This window comes from Cyprinodon variegatus, unplaced genomic scaffold (assembly GCF_000732505.1).
Source record: "Cyprinodon variegatus isolate N-32 unplaced genomic scaffold, C_variegatus-1.0 Scaffold248, whole genome shotgun sequence".
NCBI lineage: Eukaryota > Metazoa > Chordata > Actinopteri > Cyprinodontiformes > Cyprinodontidae > Cyprinodon > Cyprinodon variegatus.
Genome location: NW_015150701.1, coordinates 558,759 through 576,148, shown reverse-complemented (window position 1 = coordinate 576,148; position 17,390 = coordinate 558,759). Strand labels below are relative to the sequence as shown.

Below are 17,390 nucleotides of genomic sequence, written 5' to 3'. Positions count from 1 at the left end.
GGAAACTGAGAAAATCCTTTTACTTTAAGTAATTCTACCAGAAATAACTTATCTACATAAACAATAGATAAAATATCTAAAACATCCAGGTTGATTCTTGAATGTAAGAAATCTTTTTAAAAGTCCACATGAAAACACATCCAGTGAGATCAGAGTGGGACTGTGAAATTCATGAAATCTCACTATTCAAACCAGGCGTACATCCAAAGCAACTGTACTTCAATAACTGATGTTCAACAGAATCTTCCACAAAAAAGGTTATTTTTTTAAACTCCAGAATATTAGCATGATAGGAATTTGTGCTGAAGTTGCCGACTTAAAACAGATACTCCTCGCTTCCTTGTCCATCTGGAAATTGCTTAAGAAGTTTTTGTTTATTCTAATATGACTCCATTTAGGCTGATGTTGAAAGATAGTTGGAAGAGTAAAAACACTAGCTGAATATATGAAAGAAGCGCATTTTTAAGTTTTGTTGTTGTTCTGTTTATGTCTGTAGACAGTCTCAAAGGAAAGATAATCATATGACTAAACATGCCCATGGTCAGTCAGAAAATAACAGGCTGTTCACATGACATTTTCGCCTTGATCATCCGTTGAGAAGGTTCCAAGAAAGCGTTACTGGGCTAGAAGAACAGAAGCAATATAGGCTGAGTGGAATGGAGCAGGCTCAAAGAAGAGCAATGTTTGGTGTAACCTACGAGTTAAGGTTTGAAGGGAGAGTTTAGTGAAAGATCAGTGGCTGTCATCTCAGAGAGGATTTTTTTCATCTTTATTCGACTTTATTTACAAGGAAAAATCTTGTTGAGAAATTATATTTTTAAGAGACCTTTTACCACACTGAGCTGATGTTCAACATCTGTCTTTACCCACCAGCCAAGTGACTATCCTAAGACACTCAAGTAAAAGTAAAAAGTAGTCATCCAACAACTCACTCAAGTAAATTTTTTTTTAAAGTATTTGGTAAAAAGGCTACTATAGTACTGAATACCTAAGCATCAGATTTTATGTTTATAAATGATGCTAGAAAACAGATTTTATGTGCAAGTTCTGGCATTTTAGAGACTCAAATGCCTAAAAAATATAAATAATATCATGAATATAAAAGAACAGATTCGTGCAGAATAAATACTTTTATAAATATTCCAACATAAAACCAATCCTTACAATTAGAGCTGTATATATGTTAGGACAAGGCAACAACTTCCACTGTTAATATCTACTGTTTAGTGTATGTTTACCTGATTTTGGAATAGTTCAAATTACTCACAGAACAAAGTAGTCAGAGATTTTAGTCAAGTAGTAGTATTCTTTACAAGAATAATACTTAAGTAAAAGTAAGTAAGTACGGCAGAGTAAAACTATTCCTAAAAGAATTTTTTTTTTTTTATTGTTACTCAAATAAATGTAATTGAGTAAATGTAGCTAATTACTACCCACCTCTGATGACAGGTGGTTGGAAAGACATCAGAAGAGGTACAGTACTGATTGTGCTTGTTTGGTTTCCAACATTGTGTCTAAGGTCCACACTTCCAGCTTGATAACTAAAACTTTTTAACCACAACTTTTTGTAACTATAACATTCTTTTACTTTTGCAATTATTCGACAGCGGAAAGGTAACAGATCTGGAAGATAAACCCTTACATCTCCCTAACCTTAAAAACTTTTCATCTCATTCCGAAGGATCCCAAAGTGTTTGGGACCAAAAGGATGCATAATCCCAACGGCGAGTTCTGGGTCTGCCTGGTGTTTCTTCCTGTTGGTCGCTTGAACACAAATGACATGATGAGAGCAAACAATTAACATGTTATCCCTATTTTAATCAGCCCTAAAAGGACTGTTAAATCATTCATAATCCCCCATTAGCACTAGGTATGGTCCCTGTCACATGCCTCTTCTGCCCACCTGAGGAGCTGTCTCATTCTAGCGCTTACACTACATTTATGATGTCCTCCCTGAGCTCCAGAGGTCATCCTGTCTTACCAGACTGGCTCCCAGACTTTCTTAACTGGGAGCATCTCTGGAGGTTTTGGTGAACACAGGGAACCCAACACCAGCGCCGCTGTTCGTTTTTTTTCCATAATGAATAAAGCAGCTGGACTTGCTTGGTAAAATCCAGGTTCCCCATGCTTAGTTTAAACTGGCAAACAGCAGATAGACGCTCCCTCTATCTGATGATGCTGTAAAGTAAAAAAACGGAGGGAACGAAGCGTTATCACCAGCCATGTGAATGCTGGCAAAATATCAAGCAATAAACAACACATGAATGTGCTGGAAAAAAAGTTGGAATCCCATTCAGTTCAAATACACTATTAGGGAGGCTTCCTATAAACATCCAGAAAGCAACAGGCAGCTTATTTCATCTGCTTGTATCTGAAGGTTCTTTCTTTCAGTCATGATCTTATGATCTTTGGTTACAGTTTGAATTATGCCTGACAAATTCAATCAGACATGAATAGGTACATATGCATTAATTCAAGGACAGACACTACCCAGTACCAGTGGAAAACCAGGTGAACACGCAGCATGAATGCCTCTTTCTTTACTTCCAAATAAACATAACCCAGAACTTAAATAAGTCATTTTAACAGGCACATTGACCATTTCAAGCAAAATAGCCAGCCTTTAACAGCCTGATCAATGCATTACCAGGGGGCTTTGATGATTTCTACAAACATAAATTATGTAAACAAGTATGAGCGCATGATCTTTAAGAGCCCCGATCAGAGAGCAGGAGTCCTCTGAAGGACACTGAGACGGAGCGTGACGAAACTGTGATTAAACCCAGAGCAAGCGGGACGATCTGCAGACTGAGCAAGCGAAGAAAAGAGAGGACGTGACCATGGAAGGGGGTGACAGAGCGAGACGCCAAAATGAAGGAATGCAGAGATGGAGGGGATAGGAAAATAAAAGAGGCCTGCCAGACCTGGCAGAGGCTGGAGAAAGACGGAGAGCAGCTCAGAGCAGATAAACAGATCAAAAATGGTTTCAATGGGAATGTGGAGGTAATTTGGAAATGCCTGATAACCTATCAGAATTGTGGCTTTCAACAGGTAAATCTTGCTGAAATTGTAAATTGTAAAGTTTCATGGTCTTAGTTTTAAATCTATAAAAACAACTTAAGCTTTTTATGTTGTTGACAAACAAATTTAGCAAAGCAAGCTCTCTAAAATCAGTGTTTTATAAAGGCTACACTGTAATGTCATCTATCTAGGAAGAGGAAGCTCATTTTAGGGTACCAGGATGAAGAACTACAATAATCATAAAGTGACTGAGACCCAGCCTGGAACACCTATTTGTTTGAGTGCCATTTTGTATTTTCCTGCTCTCATCAAACAGCTCCAGGTAAACATTCGTCCTTGAAATAAAAGAAACAGGTACGGCAATTTGTCTTGTTCAGACAGTTGCAGCACAATAGCACTAAAGGCCCTCTAAAAAAAAAAGAAAAAAGAAAAAAGAAAAGCAAAAGCTACAAATGTGCTGCTTCTGCTTACGAAACACCTCTTCCTCATTTTGCAACAATTCGCCAAATAAAGCCGGAGGCAGAGAACGGGAGGCCTGTGGGAGTCTGTTCTTCCAGTCGTTTAATCCTCTAGGGACACAGGAGGGAAAAAATCACTATCAGTGACATCAGTTTGCACCAGTGCTGCCTATCAGATAAGAAAACATTGTACATGCCAATCCTAAATCAATCAAGGTCACCTCCTTCCCCTGAGGTTCACTCGATCAGTTTAATTTATTATAAATGTTAAAATGCTGCAAAGAACTGCATCCAAAATGTTTTTATTGAAAATGACCAGACAGTTAATGGGATTTAAGAGTTCCCCAAGCCATGACCTTGATGTTTGTCTTTGGTTAGTTGTCCCACAGCACAGCCTGCTGGCCATCAACAAACACCATTTAGAATGTAGTAAAAACATTTCAAGTTTTACCTGAAAAAATACAAAATCACAACAAAAAACATAAAAGAGCAGCTGATTAATACCAATATACATGTATTTTCAGTTTCTTCTGGTAAGCTCATATTTTTAACTACTGCAGTTCAGACTAAGTAATTTGGTTCATGTTGAGTGATACTTTGGAAAAAGGAAAAAAAACACTATAATCAATGTCATTCCACAGTTAAAATAGCCACAAAAAGCCTGTAGATGAATCAACCTCTTATTGCTTAAAATGCTTATGACTTATTTAAAAAGATACAGCTAATTTCATTTAGACTAAATCCTCATAAGAGACTGAAAATAAGAAAATATAGTTGTTTTTAAACTAATTGCGCCTCAGTTAGTGACTTCTCTAAAATGTTTTAGGTTTTACTTTATTTAATATGACGTGTAACCAAACTCATAATACTGCATGATGTCCTGTTTCCCCAGGGTAATAAATATAAGGCCACATGACAACTCCTTCTCAGCCACTATTCAAAATGGGACAGATATGACTGCATCCTCTTCAATTAAGGCAGATGACTGTAAGTTTACAGAAGTCAAGGGCATTCTTACACTTGCTTAAATCACCAATTGAAATATAGAAAAAGTTTAAATAATATTGATGAAGGGAGGGAGCCAGATTAAATGATTAAATAACCCCATTATTAAGTATATTATATCAGAAACATGGCTGACTTTAGGCTATTTTTTTCAGCATTTAATTTGCATATAAAAACAACATCTATGGAAACAACTACAAAGGAGCAATTGTTGCTTGCAATATTATATTAGGATGAAAGATAAACAAAAAAACACAAAATCAAATATTTTAATATGATAAGATTTTCATTCAGGATATGGATAAAAAGTTTTTAATACATTCTGGCCACCAAAATGATGTTTGCAGTCTGCAAAAGGAAATTATTATTTTATAGGTAAACAATGTCACAAAAGGTATATTTAGAAAAACAAACATAATAACCACCGCTATTAAAAAAAGATAATTCCCCCAACACTTATATAAAAATAAATCATGATTTAAACTATATTTTAGCAATTTGAAATTGGGAAGATCAACCTTTTGGACCCTTTTTAGGACCTTCAAGTCTATCACACAACCAGTCGTTTCCACTTCTTAAACCTCCATCTTGGGCTTCTGTGAAGAAGCTAGAGTACCAGCAGTTAAAATAGAAAGACCCTGGTTTACACTTCCCATCTTGTATCACCTAAAACCATTTGAATCCTTAAATTTGTTTGGAGCAGTCCTTCCCACCCCACCCAGGATAACACCTGCACAGAAACTCAGACTTCATTTGCTCTAAACTTTGGGCATCCATCTGCCCTAAAACACTGTAGTTTGTCCCTCCAGTTGGTTTCTTCTTGGACAGGATCTTCCATGACGTGGAGTTGAGGTGGAGGTAGGCCTTTGACTTTGGGTCTGCCCTCTGACATCTTCCCCTAGAGGAGCATAAAACCTGACTGCAGAGAGCAGCGGCTGATGTCACGTTGACCAGGTAGGGACCTAAAGTCTCATCAATATAGAATTTGACTGCTTCACAGGTAGCCTATACAAGACAAACAGCACACAATTAAAAAAAAATCCTCAGTGTATTTAGTTACATGTGTCTTGTGGCATCAACTGACTAGATAAAGCAATTAATATAAAGAAGGTGAGGTGGCATGTGATAAACAAAATAAACCAAATTTTTATGAGGGTAATTATGAGGGAGTAACCCAAGTCATATGGAACACTCAGGGTCCAAAGTTTTAGTTCTGACTGTATGTTTAGGTGTTTTAATACCTTTTTTTTGTTGTTTTACAGCCTAAGGAGGGTTCTCTTCCAGAATCTGGTGTTATTAACCTCCACTTGTCTTCAAGTCAACACTGACAGCATTACACCAGGATTCTCTAGTATCATGCATTCTTAACAGGTGCCTTTATATCCATAAAAAAAAAAAAAAACAATAACTGACCTGAATTTGATCCCTACATCTATCTAAAGTAAGGTTGAATTACTTCAGCTCTCTATAGAGTTATAACAGCCAGCTTACCTTAGATTTATCAAAAGTATGGTCCCCCCAAAGCACCACCCCTGCAGCTCCTAAAGCGGTACTCTCTCCAACAGTGTAGATTAGATGCTCCTGAGGGATGAAAACATTAAATTTTTTAAATTTTTTAGATAAAGAAGAAATGTTTGAGGGTATTAACCCGTCACTAACCTTGGAAAGAAACTCCAAGGAGTAGGTGTAGACAATGCGGGCATAGGGAAAGATGGGCAGTTGGGAAGGGGTCACGTAATCCGCCGCTCTCAGGGCCTCCAAAATGCGGTGATGAACATAGAGAAGAACTTCCTCACCGAGGCCTCGCATTTCGACGCTCAAGTAGATGTCAGGGTAAAGAGCCGTGGAGGCGTTCCACAGCCAGAATAACTCATCGTTCCTTTTTATCTCCACATCTGGACACTTCCCTGTGTAGTTTTCGCTCTTATTGTAATGATTGTAGCAGTTGGGAAATCCATAAAATCCCCACAAACCATTTGGCCTCATTTTTTGTCCCAGTTTCTGGGTTTCCTCCATGAATTGCCTTCCAAATTGCTCAAACTCGACCCGTGCTGCTGCCTCCACCTGAGCAGGAGTCCAATCTGGATGCCTGGACCTCACCAGTGCAATGGACCCCTCCTTGTACACCTTTTTACTGTCCCAGTTTCTCTCCCACACAGGGCGCCAGCTCTCCCAGTCCACCACAGCCAGGCCTTGGAAGTCTCTGTTAGGGATGTAATGGTCTATATCTTCAGTGCTGACTCTGAGGTGTGTCTCTAAGCTGCTGTTCTGTGGAACCCCACCGTTGATGGCCTGGCCCTGGGCAGAGTACCTTGGGTACAGCCCAAGCTTGTCAGTGTAAAAGATAGTGATGTTTTCACCCAAGAAGGTTTGATTCTGGTTCTGGACAATGCTAAACATCCCCAAGTCGAGATCCACTCCATACTTGGAGAGGCAGTTCTCAGTGGGGGCATTCCACACAGTGAGAAATGGCACCTGTGTAAAAGGAGAGGCAACCTGCAGCCCTGAAGTTAGACTGAGGAGACCAAAGACGAGCAGCACCTCCGGGTGAGAGGAACTCATGGCTAAAAAGGGGAACAAAAATTGCAAGAAATTTGCTAAATCATCAAAAACAAAATGTCAAATTAATGCTGCTGCACTCCTGCTTTAGAATGACGCAGTTTATGTTAAAGCATACATACAATAAGCTGTGAATTTGCAGTAAAACTTGTAGATATTTAACAGAAAAGAACTGCCATAATGGTATCCAATAGTATAAAATTAGGCAAAAAAAAAAAAATTGCATTTATCAAAGGAGCAGCCAAGAGCCCCATGGTAGGTCTGGAGGACCTGCAGAGATCCGCAACTCAGGTGAAAACACTGAACACTGTAACAGCATGATGTAACATGATGATGGCATTATCATTGTCGTAGTTGTTCCTTAAAAAAACAGGACAGCTGTAAAAAGATGATGGATGGGTAGAACTCATTATAAGAGAATTCTGGAAGAGAAACCAGAAAGAAGCTGCAAAAACAAGCCTCTATAGCATAGAATTGTGTCCTGATAGATAAATTAATCCGTATGGAAACACCAACGTTTCCTAGTCAAACTCCCAAACTAATTTCAAAGATCTTGAGTGTTGTCTAAAAACATAAGTTGGGTTAGGCAAGAAATGAGAAATCAGGAAAGCAGCAAAAAGCCCCATTGTTACTCTGATTTAAAGCATGTGTAAGCATGTTCAGGTGTAAGAGGTAAGGCAAGAGTTTACACATACACTGAATTGCAAAAAAAACTTGGTAAGACTTGTAAACTGATTTAAAACAATGGATGATTTCATACACAGTGAAATAAGCATGGTTAGCAGAAAATCTATAGCTGACTTGTGTTTGTATTGGAAAAAAACTTACCCAGTGAACAACCTTCAAGAGGTTCTAATTTGTGGTTTGCTCACCATAGGTCTCATGACCGGCTGGGACAGGGAGGGAAACAGCAAGGAAAGGGGAAGTGAAAGAAGAAAATTGGAACCAATCCGACATAAGCACAAGATTTCTACCAACAAATGAGAAGAGACATGCAAATCCTGTAAAAGCAGCCTTTTAAAGTCACAGGCAAGAAAAAAAAAATCAAGCCATCCGGTTTCTGCTACAGCTTCTAATATAAACACATAAACATAACTAAAAACTGTTTATTGAAGCAACCTGGGGAGGTCACAGGGTCTGAGGAGACAATCAAGAAAGCCATAATGAACTCCTACGCATCCAAATTCATATGTAAGCTTTGCTCAGCTCATTAAAGTAGTATAAATAACTTTTGGCTACCAGCACCCTGTAATTACAAAAGGACGGAGTAAGAGGCTGCTGCATGTCTGGGAATAGGCACGGACTTTCCTGATGAACAAGTCACAAAGACAACCTATAGACACTTCACTTTTATTAGCAAATTTCTAACTTTAATTATTACAAAAATCAGACCTAACATTGACGCTTCCAGTGATTTATATAAGAAACTACACAGGCTTAAGAAAAACACTTTATTTACAAAGACAATTCGGAAGAAAACAGCGTGTATTCTGACAGGTGTATAAGCTAAATTATTTTCCATTATTAACCACAAATGAAGTTCATGTACTGGGCTTTGGAGGTCAAGAAAAAACACATACACTATCTCTAGTATAAAAAGGCATTAGTAGTCATGATTTAGAACTAGAAATCACTAAAAAATACATTCAAATAAATAGTATTACTGCATTGCCTGCATGAAAAACAGACACCAGAGAGTGGTCACATTGGGAAAAATAATAAAAAATCTAGCACTTCTGGTACGTTGTGCTCCAAGTTGATTTAAGTGCTTTATTTCCACACTGGCCACCCAGTAACAACTTTGTTTCTTCACTTCATTCAACACATTTAAAACAGAAGCCTCAGATCTCCGAGGGAAATGAAAAATCTGACACCTTGGGAAACAGTAACCAAGGTGGAAGCAGAGAGCATAATGTAAACAGTTTAATTTCCAGCGAGCCCTCTGCCGTTTAAAAGAACACTCATAATTTATAAACAGAAATCTCTTTTCAGTCCCATTGTTTATACTAGTTAGACTTTCTGTCAGGAAGGTTTTGCAGCAAAAAAAAAATACTAATCCCTCTTGGTGACTGCATGTACTAGTCTTAACATCTTCCCATTTTTCTTTTCAGTATTTATGGAAGATGTGGCATAGATTTGCATTGTGTGCGTTTCACTTGGTTTCCCCTTAAAGGGGCATTTGCTATGTACTATTTGACATATCTCTAGTAGCTCTCTGTGGTGTCATGCAAAGGTTTTCAGAGTAAATTATAGCGCCCGGTTGGCTTATTTTTGTATTTCTGTTTTGTCTGCATTTGTTATTGCACTATGTCTAATGTAATGAAGCAGAACAAGTCAGCAACACCAGCCAGAGGCGTGAGACGAAATAGGAAGAATTTAAGATCAAATGTCGAAAAAAGTGAAAAAAAAATACTGCATGCCAAGGAGAAGACAACCGCAGTCCTGGGATGACAATAAGAACATTGGTGTTCACTAAAGTGAGAGCGTTGATATTTCACTAATGTTTTTCAATATCTGTCATTATTCAAGTATTAATTTGGTAATTTAAGCTGTGGACAGATGCCCTCCTACAATGTTCATGTCTGCTGATTGTACGAACTTTTTTGGGCTGTAAGAAAGACAAAGTATACATCATCAGGATTGTTATATTTAAAGATACTTTTATGGGGGTTTTTTTGTTTTTTTTTATAGTCATAGTATGTGATCAATCCCCGTTAAAACTGCAACTAACTACTTTCAGAAGTCAGCAGAGTGTAATTTAATCTCTGTATACAGCACTCACAGGTTTGGTGGAGAACAACAGTGACAAAATATCATAACAAACACCAAGAAAAAGCAGATTGGTCAGCGATATAGATGTGGTAAATTTTAAAGCAACTGTGTGATTAGAAAAAATATCCAAGATCTCTCCCAGCAGTATTCAAATAATTTTTAAAGGTAAAAAGTACTGCAAATCTACAGGAAAGTGTGGTGGCTTGCTTCTCTGTTGAAGCCATCATTCTGAAAAATAGATTTACATCTTAAATAAGAGAATATGTTGGTAGGAAACTATTAATAATGCTTGGAACTAATCTGGTCTTCATAAAAGAGTGGCAAAAAATATATTATCATAAGTCTTGTTTGTGGTTCTTTTAATTCTTACAAGTGACACAACAAACATGTGGAAGAGGACACTCCAACTGGGACTCTAGAAAAACATCCCCGCTATGGTAAAACATGGCACTGGCAGCATCATGCTGTGGGGATGATTTTGTTCACCAGAGTAAGTAAGTATTTAAGTTTATTGGAAAGTTGTAAATTCAAAGAGATGGTGGGAGAAAAAGCGTGTTGGAGGCTGTGGCAGGGGAAGATTTCCGTAAACAGTCAGTGAAAAACTATTTTATGTTGTCACAAAAAAATACTAATAAAATAGCCTCCTGTTTTTGGCACAGCAGAATGTGAAAATTAACTGAAATAAATAGGAAGTGTATTTGCAAATATGTGCTTGGCATTAACACAGGAGCACAAAGGCTATAAGCAACATTACACACAGCAACAATGGTGTTCTGGTTTGCGGCGCCGACCCTCTCTGGTGCAGAGGGTCGCTGTGATTACAAGCCTCACCCTTAAAGCCCCTGTAGCACTGGCACTGAAAGTCTTTTTCAAAAAGTACTTTATCTGTATCTCCCAGCTCACCGATGACCGAATATTTGCCATTTTGTCTCTCGATTCTGTGTGTGACGGGGTTGAGGTGAAGGTAAACATCACTGTCAGGGTGTTTGCGCAGACAGCGGCCGTGGGAACCACACAGGGTTTGGCTGCAGAGCTCTGCTGCTGTGGAGACATTGAGGAGGTATGGACTCAGCGTGCCCTGGAGGTACTTGTTCAGGTCAGAGCAGGTGGTCTAAAGAGAGAGAAAACTATTTACATTTAATAGGCAGGGACATTTTAAATCATAACTATCAATCATCATTTCTTTACTCGCTATTAGGTTATCATAACAGAGATATTAAAAAGCAATAAAGTTCTGGAGAATAAGAAAATAAAATAAAATCTAAAGAAAACATATATGAGGGATATGAGACAATAACAAATCCAGAAAAATCCCATTGTAGGACTTTTAAATAACTTATATGCAAATCAAGGTGGAAAATAAGTATTTGGTCAATAACAAAAGATCAACTCATTACTCAATGCTTAGTGTTTTTGTCTTTTGAATTTAATGTTCATTTCTATAAAGTATTAATGAATAATATCAGGAAAAAAACTCTTATTTTTTGTTTTGGTGTATTTTTAAAGGGGGAAAAAGCTCTAGATAGACATCTAGATTAGTGAAGTGTGAATCTTTAATTTTAAACCTATCAACAAACTCACAGCAAAAATACACACAATGAATATATATATAAACTTTGTATGTGATATCGTCTTCCTAAGCCCCCCAAATTATGCTCGAACCTCTGTCTATTGGAGCTAAGGCACTAAAAAATTTACATTTACTTTCCATAACAAGACCAGTCCAGCTCTTATGGTTATTACATTATTATTAGTATTGCTCTAGTATAATATTACATGCACTAATTGTGCATTGTGTTTTTGTGTTTTATCTGATTGCATGCCACGGTATCAAAATGTTTCTCCCTTGTGGTGCAACTATCACATAAAGAAAATGGCCACGCTGTAGGCATGTAGAAATCAAACAACATAAGAAATAATGAGACAATCTTCAATTAATATTGCACAATAAATGTTCACCCTGTATTAGGTTATCAGAGATCAGGGAAAACATTTTGTTAGGTATTTAAATTTCTTTCCCAGAACAGATCAGTAAATCAAACATTTCTACTTGCTGTGTCACAGCTTGTAATCCAAAGCACAAAAAGCATGTCTGTGCCAAATGTTGCCCGTGCACAATCTTGGAAGAAGCCCCTCAGTTGATGGGTTTTACATTCAAGCCCTCTGTTCTGCTGGGTGAGCACAGATGTGCAAACAGCAGACATGAGGGAGGAGATAGAGATCTGAACTTTGCACAAGGTTTTTATAGCCCACATAACTGCAAGTTGTCCCAGACTGATGTCTACACACCCTCTAACTAAAAGCAGCCCCTAAACCATCCATAACACAGCAAAATAAGGAAAAGTGGCGCAGGTTATTACTTCTTCATAATTCTATAGGTCTATGATTTCCTCCCTTTGAAATAAGTTTCCTGTTTCCACCTTTTGCAGCCATCACTAAAACTTTAAGGTTCCTTCAGACAACTTTCTTCTCTGTATCTGCAGAGCAGATGTCTTAGACTTCTAGAATTTACTTGAGCAACTTTTAGAATAATATGTACTATTAGGAGTAGTTTTACTTTACTGCACTCTTTTATGTTTAATATTCTTGGGAGAGTACAGCTACTCTTAGATGAGTAGAATGTTACTCTACCCACACCAGAGTAAGTTTGGTTATCTGGAGATGATTATTGTCACTGGAAGTAATTTAGCCTTTGCTGACAATAATATGCATTACCTGCTGGTATTAATTTTTATGTTGAAACATTTGATTTGGAAAAGTGTTTCTTTTGTTTGAATGTGTCATGTGGTAATCATTCCATATTATACTTTGGAACACCAGAATTTGCATATGAATCTCTCTTAAATCATTTGAAAAAAAAAAAAAACAGATTTTATGAACAATTACTCAGTACTTGAGGAGCCATTTGATGAGGAACTGTTTACTTTTCATTTGATGATTACTTTCAACTTTTACTGGATGAACAAAAGTTAGTGCTACTCTTACTTCAGTATATTTGTTGGTATTCTACTGACCTGGAGCCCTGAGTTTCAAATTACTTCACATGTGAGAAACAGTCACAGGATCATTATCAAATCTCACAAAGAAAACAGTGTTGGGCAAAAGTTTTAATAAATACTCAACTTTCTCACTTTTTGTAATATTACGGCTCTAAACTTGAATATATTCAATAAGGTTAATGTGATAAACCAAAGCAAAATAACCATAAAATAAAAGGGACATTGTAGATCATTTTAAAACTATCTTTAAACTAGAAAAGCACCCTGAGAGCGCAGACCTCCAAAAAGCAGCCAAAATTTAACCCATCCCCTTGGGGAGCAATGGGCTGTTGCATTATTTGTTCCACCAAGTAATGTTAAAGAATCCTTTAAGAAATTCCTGCATCCAAATTATGATGTGATGGATTGTCCCTTTGACTGAGATTTACATTTGGTAAAAATGTCATTAAAATCCGTTGATAACTTTTCAAGTTATCTTGATACAGACAGACAAACAAACCAACAAACACACAAACTTCATGAAAAAGCGGATGTAATAAAAATAAAACAACTGTGATATGGATCTGTCCCCTTTACTCCAATACCCCAATACCATAAATAAAGTGTTGTTAAAGGCACCCAGGGAACATGGCTGACACTTTATAGAGATATAGTTCTAAATATTTTATTTATAGTACGGCCTGGACTGAAATCTACTTCATAATTATGGCAAGACTTGAAAATGAAAGCCCATAAATTAATGAAATAGCAAAGCATTTCAAAAAAGAAAAACATTTTATGTATTTCATCCACTTCATCGTTGAATTCTGCTTTGAGTTGATCTGAAAAATAAAACTCCTTAAAAAGCGACTCACATGTGAGGTTGGAGGTATTGAGTGAGCGGATTATTACCTTGTTGGTTGTATATGTTGCATCTCCCCACAGGATAATCCCTGCTGCTCCCAGAGCAACACTCTCCCCAATGGTGGACACAAGGTCAAACTGAAAAGAGGATCCAGCTCTTAAAATGCACAAATCAACAAAACTGTTTCAAAATAAAAATAAAACTGTCATATAAGATTTTATTCATCCTCTTTCTATTTTTAAGGGTAATGAGGCAGGTTTTCATCGTAACTAACACCCTTCCTGGCAGCTGATGTGTGACTGCTACCAAAACAGGAAAGGACTGTGGCTGCCGATAAGGAAAGCTGAACTGATGTAGTGCCACTTAGCATGAGTAGGATCTGTGATTGAAATACTTTTTGTTTTAAGGGATGAAAAAAGTGCATAGTGTTAAGTTTCACTTACAGGACACTATAAAAGAGGATACAAAAAGTTTCTACATCTTAAATCAAACTTGTCAGCAAGAGAGGTTAAAAGGGGGCAGTGTCACCTCTGTCAGCTGTTCCAGGGAGTTGATGTAGGTGGGCCGGGTGTACACAAAGACAGGACGTGCCAGCCCATCGCCGGATGAAGCTAAACGCATCCCTTCCTTCACTCGGTTCCGCACAAACTGCCGTCCTGAGGAAGAGGAACGCAGCACTGTTCCCATGTATACGGAGGGAAAGAGGGCCGTGCTCTCAGACCACAGCCACCTCAGATGATCGTTGCGGGTCATTTCCACGTCGGGGCAGCGGCCCGTGTAGCTGTCCAGAGAGCGTAGGTAGTCGTGGTTGTAGCAGTCTGGGAACAGGTAAAACCCCCACAGCTGGTTGGGTCTCAGGTGTTTAGCGTGCCTGAGCGTCTCAAGCATGAACTTCTTGGCAGACATCTCAAATTCCTGCTGGGCCACTTTTCCCACCTGCTCCTCAGACCATGTTGGGTTCTTCTGGCGCACCAGGTCACGAGAATGTTCGCGATAGATATTTTTGGCTCCCCAGTTTCGTATCCAGAGAGGCCGCCACTCTTCCCAGTCAATAACTGCTAAACCTACAGCCTCTTGGTTTGGTATGTACCTATTAACACCTTTCTGCATTTCATTGAGGTGCTGAGAGAGAGAGACAACCTGCGGCAGCCCCCCACGCACTGGTCTTTCACCTCCCTCAAAGTAGGGGTACAAGCCCAGGCGGTCCTGATAGAATATGGTCAAGTTCTGCCTGACAAAGCCCTCATTTGGGGTGGCAACGATCTGGAACTGGTCCAGCTGGAAAGATACGCCGTGCCGGGGGCCACATTCCTGCGTTGGGACATTCCAGGCGAGGAGTAGGGGCTTTTGGGAGAACAGGGGCCATCTCGTGGGCTTCACTCCCAAAGCACAAAGACCATCCCACAGCAGAACCATCAGGAGTGGTACTCTCCAGTCACAGAAAGCCCAGTACAACATGTCTTTAGATGTGTCTCGACAGAACAGAGTGTCCCTCTAGAATTTAGAAAGGAGAATTTAGGGTTAGAAATTCCTGAAGTGGAGGCCATTTCTCTACATACATTGTTTGCAACACAGCATCACATACTGTTTTATATCTAACAGAGCTAACAGAGTAAAATAAAAGGGAGTTTTCAGATTATGTATTTATTTAAAAATGGGAAAACTAACCTTTTTTTTTCCAGAGAAAGAACATAATTCTTTAAATTACATGTAATTACCCACTTGTTTAGAAATTTAAAATTGACCACCCTAGTTCCCTACCTGTAGAATCAAGAATACACCTCAGTAGAGCCTCTTTGATGAAACAAAGATTAAATATTTTAAGCACACAAGATAAGTCAGAAAGAGAACATACTGCCTAACATGGTGGTGGCAGTGGGACAGTCAGCCGCTGGTTTGCTTATTCATCTCCTAGTGAATGCTGCTCTCTCACATAGAGAAGAGTGTCAAGCCATTAATTCATAACCTTATAAGCTCAAATGCACCAGTGTTGTGCAGCATGATAGGTGTCCATACCACACCAACAAGTCAAACTCCGAATGGCATAAACTTTAACTGAATAAGGATTTGACTGTCTTTGAGAAAGTTTGGATTAAGACATGGTGGCACAGCCTGTAAGGCTCTAAACCAAACTGTTCTGCAAAGAAGCGCTGGAAAGAAATCCTTTAAATAACTGTTAAAAGGTGATATAGGGTGGCACAAGCTGTTATTAGGTTTAAGGGGCAAAACTGTTATATAGGGCACAAAGGGGAAGTCCTTCAGTAAAAATTTATCTGCATATAGTGTTCGGACTGAAAGATTCACATTTTAATAAAAAGCACTTTAAAGGACAAGTTAATTTATAGTACATTATATTTAAATATGAAAATAGGAATCGTACCAAATTTAGTGTACAATAACATCCAAACTTGTGAAAGTAAAACTTTTTTTACTGAATGGGAACATATTCAGACTGTGTGCTTTTGCAGTTCTTTAGTGTGTAGAAAAAAGGTTAGAAAAGCAAACTTGAGAAAACAAAAAACATCCACATATCTTCCACTCATACAAAAAAATACTTTGCAAATCTATTGCCTTTAACGCACACACACACACACACACACACACACACATATATATATATATATATATATATATATATATATATATATATATATATATATATATATATATATATATTTGATTTTTAGAACAGTGTGAACTTCAACAACAGCCAGTAAAGCAGGACTAGTTTGCATGCAGATGGATGAACCTACCTTTAACAGAAAACTGGGGAATCATTCCCATAAAAACACAGAAACTTCAAACACGTTTTAGCGTCTCAACAAAAAATAAAAATTTTGCTCGCGCTGGAGAAAAAAAAAAGAAACTTATAAAGTAGAACCAGTGCTGTATCATGTTAGTTCAGCTCCCCCTGTCCTCCCACGGCCACTACAGCGGGGCTGAAGTGAACTTATCCCCCGCGATGTTGTCATTTCAAACTCCTTCTTCAGTCAGAACAGATCAACCCATTTCCAGGATGTTCCATTCTGGTCGGGAAAGGGGGGTGCCTCTCCGGACATCCTAATAACTCAGCAAGCGCCATTAACGACTTCATTACAACAGGGTTACTTCATGTTGCAGCTCCTCTCTCTGATGAGTCGGAGCAAGGACCTCAATCTGGTCGTTTTATTATTAGCCTCGTGTTTTATTAAAAAAAACAGTCATGATATCCCTGTTTAGTCCGCAATGTTTCAGTCCGACAAGTTGTCCAGCAGGAGCGCTGAAACAGATACACTAACCACCAAGATCCGCGCCAGGACAGCTTGCCATGTCCTAAAATAAATTCACTAATGACATTTCAGAAACATTATATCCACCAATGCACATGGGAACAGTTGACTCCTGAGTTTTAACGCTTAAACTGAACGATTTAGATACTTCTAAACAAATGGGTTAGCCATGAATAATAATGTTGTGTTCTGACAAACTGTAAATTGTTACAATCTACTTAGTTTATTAAGGTAGAAACGTTCATTTAATAAGGTAAAAACGACAAATCTGAGCTGTCTATATTTCTTAACTACTAGGGCCACTGAAAAATTAAAAAAAGTGATTTTTTTAAATTCATTTTTCAATATTATTTCAGTTTAATATGGAAAAAAGTCAGAATTCTGACTTTTTTTTATCAGAATTCTGACTTTAATCTCAGAATTCTGATTTTGTTCTCAGAATTCTGACTTTAATCTAATAGTT

General features: G+C 38.1%; 2 protein-coding genes across 3 annotated transcripts; both read right to left on the bottom strand.

Annotated features, from left to right (window-relative positions):
* Positions 1–3,809: 3,809 nt before the first annotated feature.
* Positions 3,810–7,946, bottom strand: LOC107089319 (hyaluronidase-1-like). Of its 2 annotated transcripts, XM_015382043.1 has the most exons (4): positions 7,872–7,946; positions 6,144–7,048; positions 5,976–6,065; positions 3,811–5,489 (listed from the first exon to the last, which is right to left on the bottom strand). In XM_015382043.1, exons 2-4 carry the CDS (start codon positions 7,044–7,046, stop codon positions 5,169–5,171), a joined length of 1,314 nt encoding a protein of 437 aa, XP_015237529.1. In that variant the 5' UTR covers positions 7,047–7,048; positions 7,872–7,946; the 3' UTR covers positions 3,811–5,168. The 2 variants fall into 2 exon arrangements, with proteins under 2 accessions (XP_015237530.1, XP_015237529.1); XM_015382044.1 differs by lacking the exon at positions 7,872–7,946 and having other exon boundaries at positions 3,810–5,489.
* A 2,049-nt stretch (positions 7,947–9,995) lies between these two features.
* hyal2 (hyaluronoglucosaminidase 2) lies at positions 9,996–16,638 on the bottom strand. The gene is made up of 4 exons (XM_015382040.1): positions 16,412–16,638; positions 14,187–15,152; positions 13,706–13,795; positions 9,996–10,926 (listed from the first exon to the last, which is right to left on the bottom strand). The coding sequence occupies exons 2-4, from the start codon at positions 15,114–15,116 to the stop codon at positions 10,534–10,536; spliced, it is 1,413 nt and encodes a 470-aa protein (XP_015237526.1). The 5' UTR covers positions 15,117–15,152; positions 16,412–16,638; the 3' UTR covers positions 9,996–10,533.
* Positions 16,639–17,390: the final 752 nt, after the last annotated feature.